The 15025-nt window shown below is 39.6% G+C and overlaps 1 protein-coding gene across 3 annotated transcripts in view; it reads right to left on the bottom strand.

Moving 5' to 3' along the window:
• PDE1C (phosphodiesterase 1C, calmodulin-dependent 70kDa) overlaps positions 1-15025 on the bottom strand; it is a 646978-nt gene that overhangs the window by 336929 nt on the left and 295024 nt on the right. For 2 of the 3 annotated variants that reach the window (XM_006832153.1, XM_006832154.1), the window contains exon 2: positions 13374-13400. The exons of the other annotated variant lie outside the window; for it this stretch is intronic. In XM_006832153.1, the coding sequence (XP_006832216.1) occupies positions 13374-13400 (27 nt within the window). The remainder of the gene's footprint in view (positions 1-13373; positions 13401-15025) is intronic. 3 annotated transcript variants of the gene reach the window in all.

The raw sequence follows: 15025 nt of genomic DNA, 5'->3' as shown, positions 1-15025 counted from the left end.
ATTCAACCAACACTTAATAAATACCTACCACATCCAAAGAATCATACTTTGGGTGGGCACACTTCCTATTCCAGTAAATCACAATGATTCCAGGAAGAACGGCATGCATCCAACTAATTCTTCCACATACAATGACAGTAACAATAGGAATGGGAAGAGAAAAGATCTTCATGAGTGGGAAGATGTTGGGATAAGAGGGCTTCATGAAAAGACGCGGCATGTGAATCTTGGATCTTGAAGAAAAGATGGGATTTCAACAAGTAAAAATGAGAACACTCAAAAGCCCACTTTCATGAAGTACTAGAAATAGGCAAGTATATAGACACCAAAGTTTATTAGTGGATACTGAAGGTACACAAGGAGCTCTGGTAGCGTAGTGGTTACGAATTGGGCTGCTAACCTCAAAGTCGGCAGTTTAAAGCTACCAGCCATTGCGCGGGAAAAAGATGAGGAGGCTTTCTGTTCCCATAAAGATTTACAGCCTCAGAATCCCTGTGCAGGGTCACTATGAGTCAGAACCGACTCCACGGTACTTAACAACAACAACAACAACCAAGGGCATGCAGGACAGAGGGGGGAAGGAAGATTCAATGCTGAGGGAACACTGAGCTTCTCTGCAAGATGATGGTATTATGATTTGGGAACCGATAAGGGTGTGGTTGAACACCATGAAGAGCATAATTAATGTCACTAAATTGTACATGTGAAGATTATTGAAATCTCAAATATTCTGTTACAGAATACGACAGTAAAAACTACTTGAGAGAGTATGAATGAGAAGGGAAGACAGAAGACATACGCCAAATAGGACAATGAGAAGTTCAGTTTGACTGCAATCGAGGAGTACAGATGACAAAGCAGGAAGTTGAGGTGGCGTTGTACTCCTTACAACTTACGATTGTAGGAAGCCTTAAGACTCTAGGCAAGGAGATAGGTTTTTATTTTAATTAGCCAACAGGAAGTCAATGGGGAGTTTGTTTTTATATAGACATGACAGAATAAACGAGGATCTGTGGTATAGTAAAGAGGAGACTTTTGTCTCATTCATCTTCTATGCAGAATGGAGAAGATGAAGCAACCAGAGTAAGAGAGAAGTTAGGAGGTTATTCAACACTCCAAGAAATGGGTGGGTAGTAAGAACTGGACCAAGATTGGGGGAATGGAAATAGAAGGATGGAAGAGCACTCAACCTATAAGCAACATATGAATGAAAAAGGAGAACAAAAGTTGAAGTTTTTGTGAGGTTGGCCCAGGACCTGCAGTGTTTTATTTTGTTGTGCATACGGTTGCTGTGAGTCAATACTGACTTGATGGTACCTAACAACAACAACAACATCAAGGGTTAGATGAATATTAAAGCAAAGTACTTTGACTTCTGGTTTGGCACTGTAGGATCAGCACTGAACTGTGAACTACAAGGTAGGCCGTTCAAAGCCACCAGCTGCTCCTCAGAAACTCTATACAGGGTTGCTGTAAGTCAGAACTGATTCAAATGCACTTAAGAATAACAAGAACTTTGCATAGTAACGTGTCTACTACATGACGCATACGTTGAATGAATTTTAAGAATATCTCTAAGAATAAAAATTGCATTTCTCAATCAAAAAAAAAAAAAAAGTTGAAGAAACACACATATAGAAGAACATATAAAGTAACTCAAAACTTCAATTCTGGATGGGTGGGAGAATAGTTGTTGTTGTTGTTAAGTGCCTTCGAGTCGGTTCCGACCCATAGCGACCCTGTACAGGGTTTCCGAGGCTGTAAATCTTTACGGGAGCAGAACGCCCCATCTTTCTCCCGCAGTACAGCTGGTAGTTTCGAATTGCTGGCCTTAAGGTTCGCAGCCCGATTCATAACCACTACACTACCAGTGCTCCTTGGGAGAATAGTAGTTATCAGATAAAAGGAAGATGGAAAGATGGATGAGAAAAAGAATGAATTGGGCTTCACTAACCCTCTTGACTCAGAAATTACAGCTCACTCACAGTTAAGACCATTCCTGCTACGCGTATCTAGAGGTATCGCCCCCAACGAAGTGCCTGAACTACTTTCTCTATTCCAGTACCTCTCTCACCATACCTAGTTCCTACATCTTGCTAAACAGCCTCTCTGGGTGTGGACTTCTACGCCAAGAATCCTACGTAAATATTAGGAGGCTGACTGCGTGAGTGAGGACTGAGTGAATGAATGTTACCTGGTATGCAAAACTGTGACCAAAACTACCTACCTAGATCCCCCATTACTCTCTGTTCTTCTGTGGCTATGTTTGCATCTACCTTGGGTATTCTTCACATCCGTATCCCTCCGTTTACAGTCAAGCTGAACTCTTCAGTGTCCTATTTGGTTTATGTTTTCTATCATCCCTTCTTCATTCATTCAGACTCCTGCTAGTATTTTTTTCAATTGTGACACGATAGGTATGATCTCTAGTCTAGCCAGATCAGTATTGCTAATCTACCCTGATCTGCCACCACTTGCAGTGACGTTGTCCTGATCTCATTGGCAACCTTGGAAGAAAACCTGAATACAGTCTCTTGAATGGTGCACTGGTTATTACTGTTTTGAACACACTTATAGGTCATCAGAAATATAAGAAGGTATTTTTAATGGGCTTGTCTCTAGAAGGACTCTCTGGTCCTTGATGTCACCACTAATCTTTATGGTCTATAAATCAATACTAGTATTCAGATACATGGCCCTTGATCGATGTTGCCATCCTTTAAACTGTCACAACTAGACATTAAGTACCATTATTAATTGCAAAAGTGGGGACAATCGTCCATTCATTCTATGTCAAAGATGCTAAAAGGGCTTCAGAATTACGAAGGGGTCTTAATGCATCCTAGACAAGAGAAAAGGGTACTGTACAGTATTAGATGAACCTGCTCACACTAGGATACAACTGCATAGAAAACAGCCTTGCCAAAGGGTGATTGATACCCACGTACTTTCCCACCGCTATGCACGACACTCCACTATTAACAACAAATGTGGCAGTTTTGTTGACAACTCACAAAGTATGCTGATTCCTGAAGGCCAGACATGGGCAGATCTAAGTTAGAGAGTCATTTGCTAGATTTAATCAATTACTGAGCTCATTAAATGTGATTACTGAGCCATATCAAAATCCAAGTGAAAGATGGCACCAGACTTGGGGCGGGGGAGGGAGATAACTTCTTGTTTTGCCTTGCAACAGATGTAGGTCACTCTAATATCTATATGTGCAGTGTCTACTTTACAGTTATTTATGGGTGTTTGAATCCCTGGGCTGTCTTTCCCCTGATGTCCAGATAGTTCTTAATCATTTACCCCTTTTAGAGTAAATCTAAAGAATTAGCAAAACATATATTTTAAAAGAGCTGAAAACATGGAAGAAATCTCAGAGTTAAGAAAAAATGATTCTGGACTATCTTATTCACCTTCCCTAACTTGTTATTTAGGGACGCCATGAAAAATAATAGTATACACTTTCACTGTAATCCAGAGAGAAGAGTGCATATTAATGTACGTAAACGTGCACTCTTCTCTAAGGAGCTCTGGTAGTATAGTGGTTACGAACTGGGCTGCTAATCTCACGGTCAGTAGTTCGAAACTACCAACTGTTCCATGGGAGAAAGATGAGGCTTTCTGCTCCCGTAAAGATTTACAGCCTTGGAAACCCTGTATAGGGTAACTAAGGAGCTCTGGTAGCATAGTGGTTATGAATCGGGCTGCTAACCTCAAGGTCGTCAGTTCAAAACTACCAGCTGTTCCGTGAAACAAAGATGAGGCTTTCTGTTCCTGTAAATATTTACAGCCTCGGAAACTCTGTACAGGATCACTATGAGTCGGAACCGACTCCACAGTACTTGACAATAAAAACAAATGAGTCAGAGCTGCCTCCATGCCACATAACAACCAACTAACATCTCTCTGTGGATTATAATGAGTGTATACTAATCTTTTTCATGATGTCCCTAAATAACACGGTATGGAAGTTGAAGAAGATTACCCAGAATCATTTTTTCTTAACTCTGGAATTGAGACTTCTTCCATGTTTTCAGTTCTTTTTAAATGTATGTTTTGCTAATTCTTTAGGTTTACTCTAAAAGGGGCAAATTAACTATTTCCCATTAACAGACCTAATTCTTCCCAATGACTTTTTAATACTTATACCTATTATAAGGAAGAGGATACCTTAAAAAGTATTACTACTGGGGTTCCAGTTCATAGATGCATGAGTTTATTCCAAACAAATGTGTTTAAACATGTGTCTGTGATCAGTGCATAGCTACAGACAAGTTCTCTCAGCTTCCTAGTTGATTTGCTGGGCCGGTGAAATTCAAGGCAGAAAGAGAACTGAGGTAGATATTCTTAAAGACACAGGACAATTACAGGGCTTATTAGGAAGAAGTCTTAAGGAAACCAAAAATTACATTGGGAGGAAAAAGGCCATGAAAGTTGCACCAAAGAATCTGTTTTCCATCACGACAAAGCACCTGCTCATTCTTCCAAGGTAGCAAGGGTTCTCCTATGAGAATTTCATTGGGAAATTTTACGCCATCCACCCTATAGCTCTAATCTTACCTCTTCAGATGTCTTTTTGTTCCCCAAACTCAGAACATTTCAAAGAAACCAAGTTGAGTTCCTCGAGGATGTCACAATGACCATATTGACATAGATCAAATTGAACTGCACAGAATACTTTGGATATGGCTTAGAGAGATGGAAATGCTGCTGTCAGAAATGTATAGACCTAGATGGAAGATGGAATCCTGATATAGCACTGCAGGATAAGCACTGGACTGCAAGGTCAGTTTGAACTGAAAGGCCGGTGCTTCAAATCCACCAGCTGCTTCTCACAAACCCTATACAGGGTCTTTATGAGTCAGAATCGACTCAATGGCACTTAATAACCACAACACCAGATGGAAGATAAGTGTCAAGAAAAAGTATCTAGTATTTTGATATTTTTGTTTAATGAAGGCTTGTATGATTTGGTAGCAATAACTTTTTTATTTAACCACATTCTAATTGCTTATATTTTTATTTCCAGTGTTTACCAACGTGTATGTCAATCAAGATAAAAAATAAAAAAAGAGCCAAATTAGATGTCATTGAGCCTATTACAATTCATGACAAATCCATAAACTCACATATGTCAGGAGAAAACTGTGCTCTATAAGATCTCCACTATTTGTTATTTTTTTGGAAATAGATCACCAGGACTTTCTTATGAGATGCCTCTGGGTAAACTTGAACCTGCAATCTTTCAGTCAGCAGACAGGTATATTAACCATTTGTACCACTAAGAGTGTCCCTATTGGCAATGTTGTTGTTGTTAAGTGCCATTGAGTCAATTCTGACTCACAGCAACCCTGTATAGGGTTTCCAAGGAGCAGCTGGTGAATTTGAACCACCAACCTTATAATTTGAAGTCCACTGTTGACCCTACAGCACCACACCAGGAGTCCAATGGCAATGTTGTTGTTGTTGTTGTTAAGTGCCATTGAGTTGGTCCTTACCCATAGCAAGCCCGTATAGGATTTCCAAGGAGCAGCTGGTGAGCTTGAACTACCAACCTTGTGGTTCAAACAATTTTGCAGTTCAGCGTATTAGCCCACAGCGCCACACCAGGACTCCAATGGCAACAGGAATCATTAAACAAATTTATTTTAAATTTTAAGAATTTTGTACAGTGCATTCATATGATGATCGAATTCAATTTGGTTGTTAAAAATATAAGAGATGCTTTTGGCTAGAACTCACTGCTCATGATATATCTAGATTTATGGTGGTAGGGGTGATGTGCTGAGTCAGTTCTCACTCATAGAGACCCTGTATAGGGTTTTTAAGGCTGTAAATCTTTACAGGAGTAGAAAGCTTCATCTTTCTCCCACAGAAGGGCTGATAGTTTCAAATTGCTGACCTTGAGGTTAGCAGCCCGACTCCAAACCACTACACTAAATGAGTATATCAAATATAGTTAGAACTGTCCAAGAAGAGGTAAAATCATTGGCCAGCAAATAAACGAAAACTTTCATGCCATAGTCCAGATACAGGAAAACAGATTATGTGTCTACACGTTTGTGAAAATATTTTTATCTATGCCTCTGAATTATGCTGACCAATCTAGTATTGCATGACACACTGAAATGAGGAGGTGTGTGTGTGTGTGTGTGTGTGTATAGTTCTCCTAACAGAATCAGCTTACAACAGTATCTCTGATGGAAAAAGCTCCTGTCTCCATGGGAAACCCAGAGTATTTATTCAATCATTGCTAAGTATCTGTGATTGTTTTATACATGGTCTGACATGCTTTCTCAAAGATACAAGCTTCTCACAGCCAGACTTGATAACTTGAGGCTGAAGCTGTACTAAAAGCAAGCTGGTGCAAACTTTATGGGGCAGCAGATTTACTGTGTAATTCTCTCTAGCTGTCAAATGACCATTTCACCACTTCAGCAAATCTCTTGGAATGACTGGCCTTCATGGATAAAACTCATCCATAAGGAAAAGGATGATTCCCCTTAATCGTGTTGATTTAAAAGACAATCCAATAAGATCTTCAGTGCGGAGAGAAGCTTACTTCCTACCTATTGGTGTCTTTGCTAGCCCATTAAAGAGCACTTATAATACCGCTTTTCAGGCTACAATTCTGGCCTTGAAAGAGATGAGTATATTACTATTAACACAAGTAGTAAAACTCAATAGGATCACCACTAGCAAAAAATTCTATTCTACTGCTAAGATCCTCCTAGTACTTTATGACATATTTAAAGAGAGATCACTACCTCAATTAAGTTGTATCATAGGATGATTAGAGAAAAAGATGAGGCTTTCTAGTCCCACAAAGATTTACAGCCTCAGAAACCCTATACAGGGTCACTATGAGCCAGAACCAACTTGGCAACACTTAACAACAACAACATAGGATGAAAGCTGATGGATTGTTTTCCCTTTACTATGGCTTTTAAAGGTAAGTACTTGTATAAAGGAAAGGATGTTTGCAAGAAAAGTTTAGACAAAGGTAGAATCACACAGAGCAAAGCTATGAGATATACACATCTTTTTAATACAGCACTTATGTCATTTTGTCTTCCTTCATGAAGCGACCAGATATAGTCAACTGATCGTTAACTCAAGCCAAAACACTACACTTGGAATTCATCGAACTAAATGAGTCCACATTGGTATGCTTGTTGTTGAAGTGAAAAAGGAATCAGAGTTATTCCTAATCCAAATGAATCATCAAATTGGCAAGCATTCAAACAGGCCAGAATCTGACTTGAGGTTTCAAAATATACTTTGAAGTTTCTACCACTGGGAGTCTCTGGGCAGTGCAGCTAATGTACTTGACTGCTGAACAACAGATTGGCAGTTTGAGTCCATCTAGACGTGCCTCTGAAGAATGGCCTGGTGATCTAGTTCTGAAAAATCAATCATTAAAAACCCTATGGAATGTGACAGAGTAGACTCGCTTGCTCCACAGGGTTTTCTTGGTTTCAGAGGTGGTGGCATGAGGAGACAGAGCAGCTTCGGGCTCTAAGCCCATGGAATGTGTAAGGCTGTATACCCGTGGGCAGGAGGTTGGCTTGCAGTATGTGCCCTTTAGCCATTTAAATGAATATATTTTGTTTGTTTTGTATGTGTACATCAAATATTTTTCCTTTGTTCATTTGTGAAATATAAGTTGTAAATGGGGATTCACAGGGAGGAAGTAGGACAACTGTTGTTGCAGGCAGGGGGTTGTAATCACTGAGATGAAACAAAGTTCATCACCTGTTGAATATAAAATATATAAAGCTGATGATCTTGTCTATAAACCTCAATTCACAATAAAAAGTTAAAATGAAAAAAAAAAAATCCCTATGGAGCACAGTTCTACTCTAATTACATCACCATGAATCATATTTAATTCAATGGCAGCTGGTGGTGATTGTGATCTACCATTAAGCAAATAAATTATCCAGTTACCCTGAGCCTGCACTCCCCAGAAAAGGTTTCAGGTAATATGTTGAAAATGCTTGAAAGTGGATAGTGGTATGTTAAAGATGGCTATAGACTCTTAAACACCCTTTCCATCAAAAGGTGCAATCTATACCCTATCTCTTTTGGGCTCTGTGATAGTTTGGACAATAGGAGGCAGCACAAGTGGCATTTTCTAGGCCTACCTAAAACATAATTAATAGACTGGAAGCTTCCACTTCCTTTATTACTTCCCCTTGGAATCCAGGCACCATGTAAGAAGTGCAGTTACCCTGAGATCCCCAGGCTATGCAGTATCCATAACTACATGGGAGACACCATGGATGATGAAAACTGTGTAAAGAGAAAGAAAGAAACAAAGGAGCATCAAGACTTCCAATGGGTGACTGAAGATGCCATCTTGGAAGTACATTCTCCAATCCCAGCCACTCCAGCTGCCACCAGATAAATCGCATTAAAACCACCCAACTGAGCCCTTCCTCAAGTTCTGGCAGGAGCATAAAATCAGGAGCAAGCAAAATTGGTTTTTAAGCCACTAAGTTTGGGGATAGTCTGTTACTCAACGATCAATAAGTTGAACATATAATTTCATATGAAAATACACATCTGATTAAAAATAGAAAATCTCAAACCAATCCTCTATTAATCTGAACTTTGTATCACTTCAAAAAATTGTTATAAAAGACTTGCAATGGCATAATAAAACTACACCATCCAATATGCAAAAAAAAAAAACAAAACAACAGTGCTTTAAAAAATTTGACATAATAGTATAAAACTGGACCGGTTTGAGCAGCATTCTTGTAAAACTCCCTCTTGACGGAGCAGCTGAGGACTCTAGACTCATGGAGGGAGAGGGAATGTGAGCTGGAGGCTGGGGGGCAGGCTTGCAGGTGTGCTCTTTGGCTGCTTGAATGATTGTATATTCCTGAGTGTTTTGGTGCACACCAAAAAACCCCACAAAAAACAAAACAGAGAATAGAAGCAAATACTGTTGAATGATGAAGCATGCAGAGGATTATAATCATTGCAATGAAATGAAAACAGCTGTAATCATTGCAATAAAATGAATATGAGATAATAAGAGTGTAAAACGGATGTCCCCCATGTAAACCATCACTCAATTCACAATAACAATGTTTAAAATAAAAACTCCCTCTCATCTGTGTATTTATCTGTTTAAAATAAAATTGAGGCAACTTTGAAGTATCTCATACTTCAGGTTAACTACATATGAAAAAGATAAATCACCTTTTACTATTGAAGGCTATTGTGCCCTCTCAGCTGAGTGATTAATTTATATCCTGCTCACTGTTTCATACATAATTACTAGCATGAGCTCAATGAACCTGAAAAGATAGGGTGGTTTAGCATTCTGTATAAGCTCAATTTAGTAAAGCATATCAAAGTCTTGGAGGCTTTAAAGTTTAGTTCTGTTTTTTTTTTCCCCCTCTCAATGGCCAGTGTACTTCTACATTGCATATCAAATTATAAGACCACAACTTTTGGATTGTTGGCTTTATTTGGGAGCCATGTAGCACAGAAGTTTCTGCTATAAGATGACTCTTATTAGGAAAGAAAAGATTCAACAGGTCTGAAAAGGCCATTGCTGAAACCTACTGCTGTTGCTGTTAAGTGCCACCGAGTGAGTTCCCTCTCACAGCAACCCTGTCTGGATAGGGTTTCTAAGGAGTGGCTGGTGGGCCTGAACTGCTGACCTCATGGTTACCAGTCTAGTCCTTATCCTATTGGCTGACTTAAATTGCATTTGTGATTTTTAAATTGAAATGTAATGGGTCTAAATATAAGATATGGAAATTAAATACAATGAAATGCAAACTCTTCCCTTCTAGGCTTAACTGTAGGCTTAAACAACACGAAAGTCTAAACAGCCCTATTTATTTAGAATGTACTTTCCAAACTCTGCTCAGTAAAATGAGTCAATATTTTGGCACTTGGATTAAAATGTATTTCCAGTGCTGTTGTTGTGTGAGGCTGAAGTTAGCATCATTTTTACTAAGAACATATTTTTACCATATAATATAGTATTATTTCCCAGGTTTCTATTGAACTATGTCAATTCAATCCTGACCCTTGCAGAATTCATTCTGACTTTTCCTAGAAAAGAGCTTGGAAGATTCACATGGCATTATCTGATATGCAAAATAAAGAACATACATAAAACAGCTTAGGATTCTGTTTTAGTCTAGACAAATGTGCATTCTTCAAATGATTACATAGAAAGATACTATATGAACAGCAAGCAATTCCACTCTTAGGTATGTACCCAAAACAAATGCAAATACACGTCCACACAAAAACCTGTCTAGCCAAAAGATAGACACAACCCAAATATCCATCACTTGAATGGATGGATGAACAAAATGTGGCATAACCATGCAATGGATTTAACATGCAATGTTAAAAAAGGTATCGAATGTTGAGATGTACAACTTGAATACATTTTGAACGCAATCTTTTAATGAAAGAAGCCAGTCACAAAAGATCACATATTGTATGATTTCGTTTACGTCAAGGTCCAGAATAGAGAAATTTATACAGATACAAAAGGAGCTCTGGTAGCATAGTGCTTACAAGTTGGGCTGCTAACCTCAAGGTCAGCAGTTTGAAACTACTGGCCCATTTCATGGGAGAAAGATGAGACTTTCTGCTCTCATAAAAACTTACAGCCTTGGAAACCCTGTAGAGGGCCACTATGAGTCAGAATCAACTCCACAGCACACCACCACCAACACCATACAGATAGAAAGTAAATTAGTAGCTCAAGGTTATAGGAGAAGCTCAGTGGGGGCAATAGCAGCTAGTGGGTGTAGGGGTACAAAGACTTTCTTTTTAAAATGATGATACTGTTCTAACATTGACTGTGGTGATATGTTCACATACTTGTGGATATACTAACAAAAATACTGAATGGTACTCTTTAAAGGGTGATTTGTATGATATGTGACTTCTTGTTGTTAGGTGCCTTTGAGTTGGTTACAACTTGCAACAATCCTGTATAGAGCAGAAGAGAACACTGCCCAGCCCTGAACCTCCCTCACTCTCATTTCTATGACTGAGTCCATTGTTGCAGTGTCGCTCTGTCATTCCAGCTCTTTGAGGTTCTTCCTCTTTTCCGCTGACCCACTACTGGACCAAGCATGATGTTCTTCTCCAGGGACTGGTCCCTCCTAGTAACATATGCTAAGTATATGAGTCAATGTCTTGCCATCCTCCCATCTGAGAAGCATTGTGGCTGAAGATCTTCTAAAACAGATTTGTTTGTTCTTCTGTTTCTTGTTGTTAAATGCCGGTGAGTCGGTTCTGGACCATAGTGACCCTGCATAGGGTTTCCAAGGAGCAGCTGGTGGGTTTGAACTGCCGACCTTGCAGTTCAAACTGGCTTTTCAGTCTAGAGTATTAACCCACAGCCCCACACTAGAACTCCTGGTAGTCCATAGTATATTCAATATTTTTTGCCAGTATCATAATTCAATTCTCCAGTCTTCCTTATTCATTGTCTAGAATTCAATGTATATGAAGCAATTGAAAATATAACTTGGATTAGGTGCATTTTAGTCCTCAAGGTGACACTTTTGCTTTTTAACACTTTCAAGAGGTATTTTGCAGCAGATGTGCCCGATGCAATACACCATTTGGTATGTGACTTATATCTCAATAAAATAAAAACAGAATTTTTTTAAAAAGGCATTCTCCCTCATGCCAGAGGTCTGAACAAGACCTAAAAAGGGTTCAGTCTGTAAGAAACACTGTGGCAGTAACTCAGAGAAGATTAGCTAGGCGATGGGTGGGGGTTCAGGGTAAGGAGAAGGCACAGCACATACGAAGACATGAAAGAATGAATCAGTATAGTGTGTTCAAAGAACTGCAATTAGTAAGACAGGCAGTACTCACTCGATGGTGGTCTGACTGGTTTCCTGGGTACCTTTGAAATTAATACAGTGTCCCATCTAACTCAAGAAAAGCTCCCTAACACATATGAGGTTTACATCCTTAAATGAGATTGAAATAAATATACTCACTGAAAATCTAGCAAAGTTCTTCCTAAAAAAAAAAAGGGTCCATGAACACCTGGACCTTTAGAGTCACTGTTTTGATGAAAGCAGTAGCTAAAGTTTAGAGAATGGAAAAGGAAGCTGGAGAACAAAAGGCAGATTAGAGAACAAAAGAGATGATGCTGGAGAAATTAAGAAAGCCCTGGGTGATTATTTCCCAATTCCATTTATGTAAACAAATCATTGTTTTTAAAAAAAAAAAGCATAGGCAAGGTGAATTCCACCACCAAGTAGATGACATTTTCTCAACTCATTTTATTATTCTTGTATTTGGAGAATCTATCCTCCTCCCAAATCATCAAAATGTGTTTGTGTACAGAAACAAATATACACACGACTCCTACGAATCAGTAAAGAGCATCTGTCAAACAGCACTTTAATAAGTAGTTAAATTCATACAAATACTGAAACGTGGGCTCTCCTTTGGAGCTGGGAAGCCATGCATTCAAAGACCCTATAAGTCATTTCTGAACTGGAAACTCAGAGGCTGCATGTCCAGGGTTTGACAGTCACATGGGTCAAGGCCAATGTCAGCCTGAACCTGTCATGGCTCCTCACCCCAAAGGGCCTGCAAAGCACACTTCCCAGCTCAGCCGGGACTTTATCTTAATAGACCCATTTTTCCAAGTAGAGGTGCTTGGGGAGGGGTATGATAGATGATATTTTACTTTAAATTATCATTTCCATAGTTAGACCAAAAGACCAACACTATCTCAAAAGGACATCTTGTTTGATAAAGATGAGAATGAGGGAACCCCTCAATGAAATGGATGATAAAAACTCAATGAGATGGACTGACACACACAAACACCACAACAATGGATTGAAACATACCAGGTCTCATGAAGATGGTGCAGACTGGACACTATTTCACTCTGTTATATATAAGGACACCATGAATCGGAGGCAACTGGATGACAACTAACAACAGCAATCTATTTTTCGAGCTCAGTGGCATGTATTAAAAACCTCTTTGGGCTCCCCATCCATAAGCCTTCAGTCCCCACTAACCCCAGCCCAGTCCTTCCTTGGTCAAGGTTTTAACAAAATCACTCAACAGCCCAGCAGTAACTAGCTTTTGAATCCACAGGATACACTCTCATGGGAAGATAAACACCTACTGGGTCACACGAAATGCCTGCAATCAATTTTTAATTACAGCAGCAGTCTCCACCAGAAGATAAAGCAGGCAACTCGCTGAGAAGACACCAAGAGACCATTTATTTCAACTAACGTCCACCAGGGAAGCAAATTTGTGAAGCGTGGGCCACAAATGATTCAACCAACCATGGCTCAGGATATAAGCCTGGCTCAGGAAGATGTTCTTACCTCTGGGATGTTTTCTTATATTTCCTCCTGTTGGAAAAGAAGCATAGATACATATCAGAAAATGGTTTGTGACAGGCTATAATTTGTAAAAAGGATTAGTTCCACAAGGGATGGGCATGGTGTGAACACTTCCGAGTGGATTCTCTCTGTGGAAAGTTTTGTATTACTGTATTATATTGCGATCAGATTTCTAGAACCATAGGCATATCAGTTCACAATTACATCCCAGAAGCTCAATGGCTCTGCCCCTATGTTCTTCCCTTTCCTCTTTAAGGGCACTTTCACATTTTGGTTGAGATATAGCTTTAAAAGAAGTAAAATCCACATTTAATCTCAGCCTTTGCATCTACCAGGTTGATAGAAGGGTAATTGTGTGGATTACATGGAAGGCTGCTTTTAGAGTACTTTTTGGCCTGGTACATATTCAATAGCCAATAACTATTTGCTGTTTTTTTTTGTACTATTCCTGTTGTCACTGTTATGCTCATCATCAAGTATGGAGGCCTCTTAAGAAGGAGCTTTTTGAAATATGAATGTGCAAGTGCACATCTAAACCATTGTCAGATCAGACATAAGGTCTTCAAAGAAAGAAGAAGGTGGACGGGAGGCAATGAGAAAATCCAGAAACAAAGGTTTCTGAGAGCAACATAGCTTTGCTTTATTTTTGTTAAGTGCTGTCAAGTCACCACCAAGTCATAGCAACACTTGATAGGGTTTCCGAGGAGTAGCTGGTGGGTTTGAACCCCCAACCTTGTTGTTAGTAGTCCAGTGTTGATCTTACAGCACCACACCAGGACTCTGAGAGCAACATTAAAAACTTGTTAATGGCTCAGGTTTTAATTCTGGTTCAAGTCTCCCGGAAGAACACTTCCCCAAGAAGCAGAAGAGGCCGGAGTTCTAGCCCGTGTCTGCTATTTGTAGTCATCATTAGGCCATGCGCAAATCTCTTGGGTTTGAGACTTCTTAATCCATAAAATGAAGAGTACCTGGCCTGACTACCTCTAGGCGTCATAATGGCATTCATGAGGAAAGGGCCATATAGGTATATTGTCTCCATACTGCAGTTTTGTTCTTGCTGGTATCGGTTTTTTATATACTCTGGAGACCCTCAAAACAGTTTAATAGGCTCTTCACTGAAGGGGACAAGAGAAAAGGAAGTGTTATAAAAGGAAAACATGCCTCCTGTGGCATCTCCAGGAAAATGCAATACCGCCCATTTGTCATGAGTTCCACACCTGCACTCCTATTACAGTCACTGAACCCTGACATTCAAGCAATACATTTACTAACTAAGCTCTATGATACAAATTTGGTGGGGGGGAAAGGCACATGTATTTCAAATTCAAAATCATCTGTTGTTGCGTGACACTGAGTCCATGCCCACGCATAAGGACCCTATAAGATAGAGTACAAGTTCCCCCATAAGATTCCCTAAGCTTTCATTTTGACAGAAGCCAATTACCTGGTCTTTTCTCCCTTAGAGCAGCTAGTGGATTTGGAACTACCAACTTTTTGATTGGTGGTGGTGTGCCATGGAATTGGTTCCAACTCATAGCGACCCTGTACAGGATTTCTGAGGCTATAAATCTTTACGGGAGCAGAAAGCCTCATCTTTCTCCCGCGGAACAGCTGGTAGTTTCAAACTGCTGACC

This window comes from Chrysochloris asiatica, unplaced genomic scaffold, assembly GCF_000296735.1.
Source record: "Chrysochloris asiatica unplaced genomic scaffold, ChrAsi1.0 scaffold00006, whole genome shotgun sequence".
Taxonomy (NCBI): Eukaryota; Metazoa; Chordata; class Mammalia; order Afrosoricida; family Chrysochloridae; genus Chrysochloris; species Chrysochloris asiatica.
This window is presented reverse-complemented; position numbering and strand designations above follow the sequence as displayed.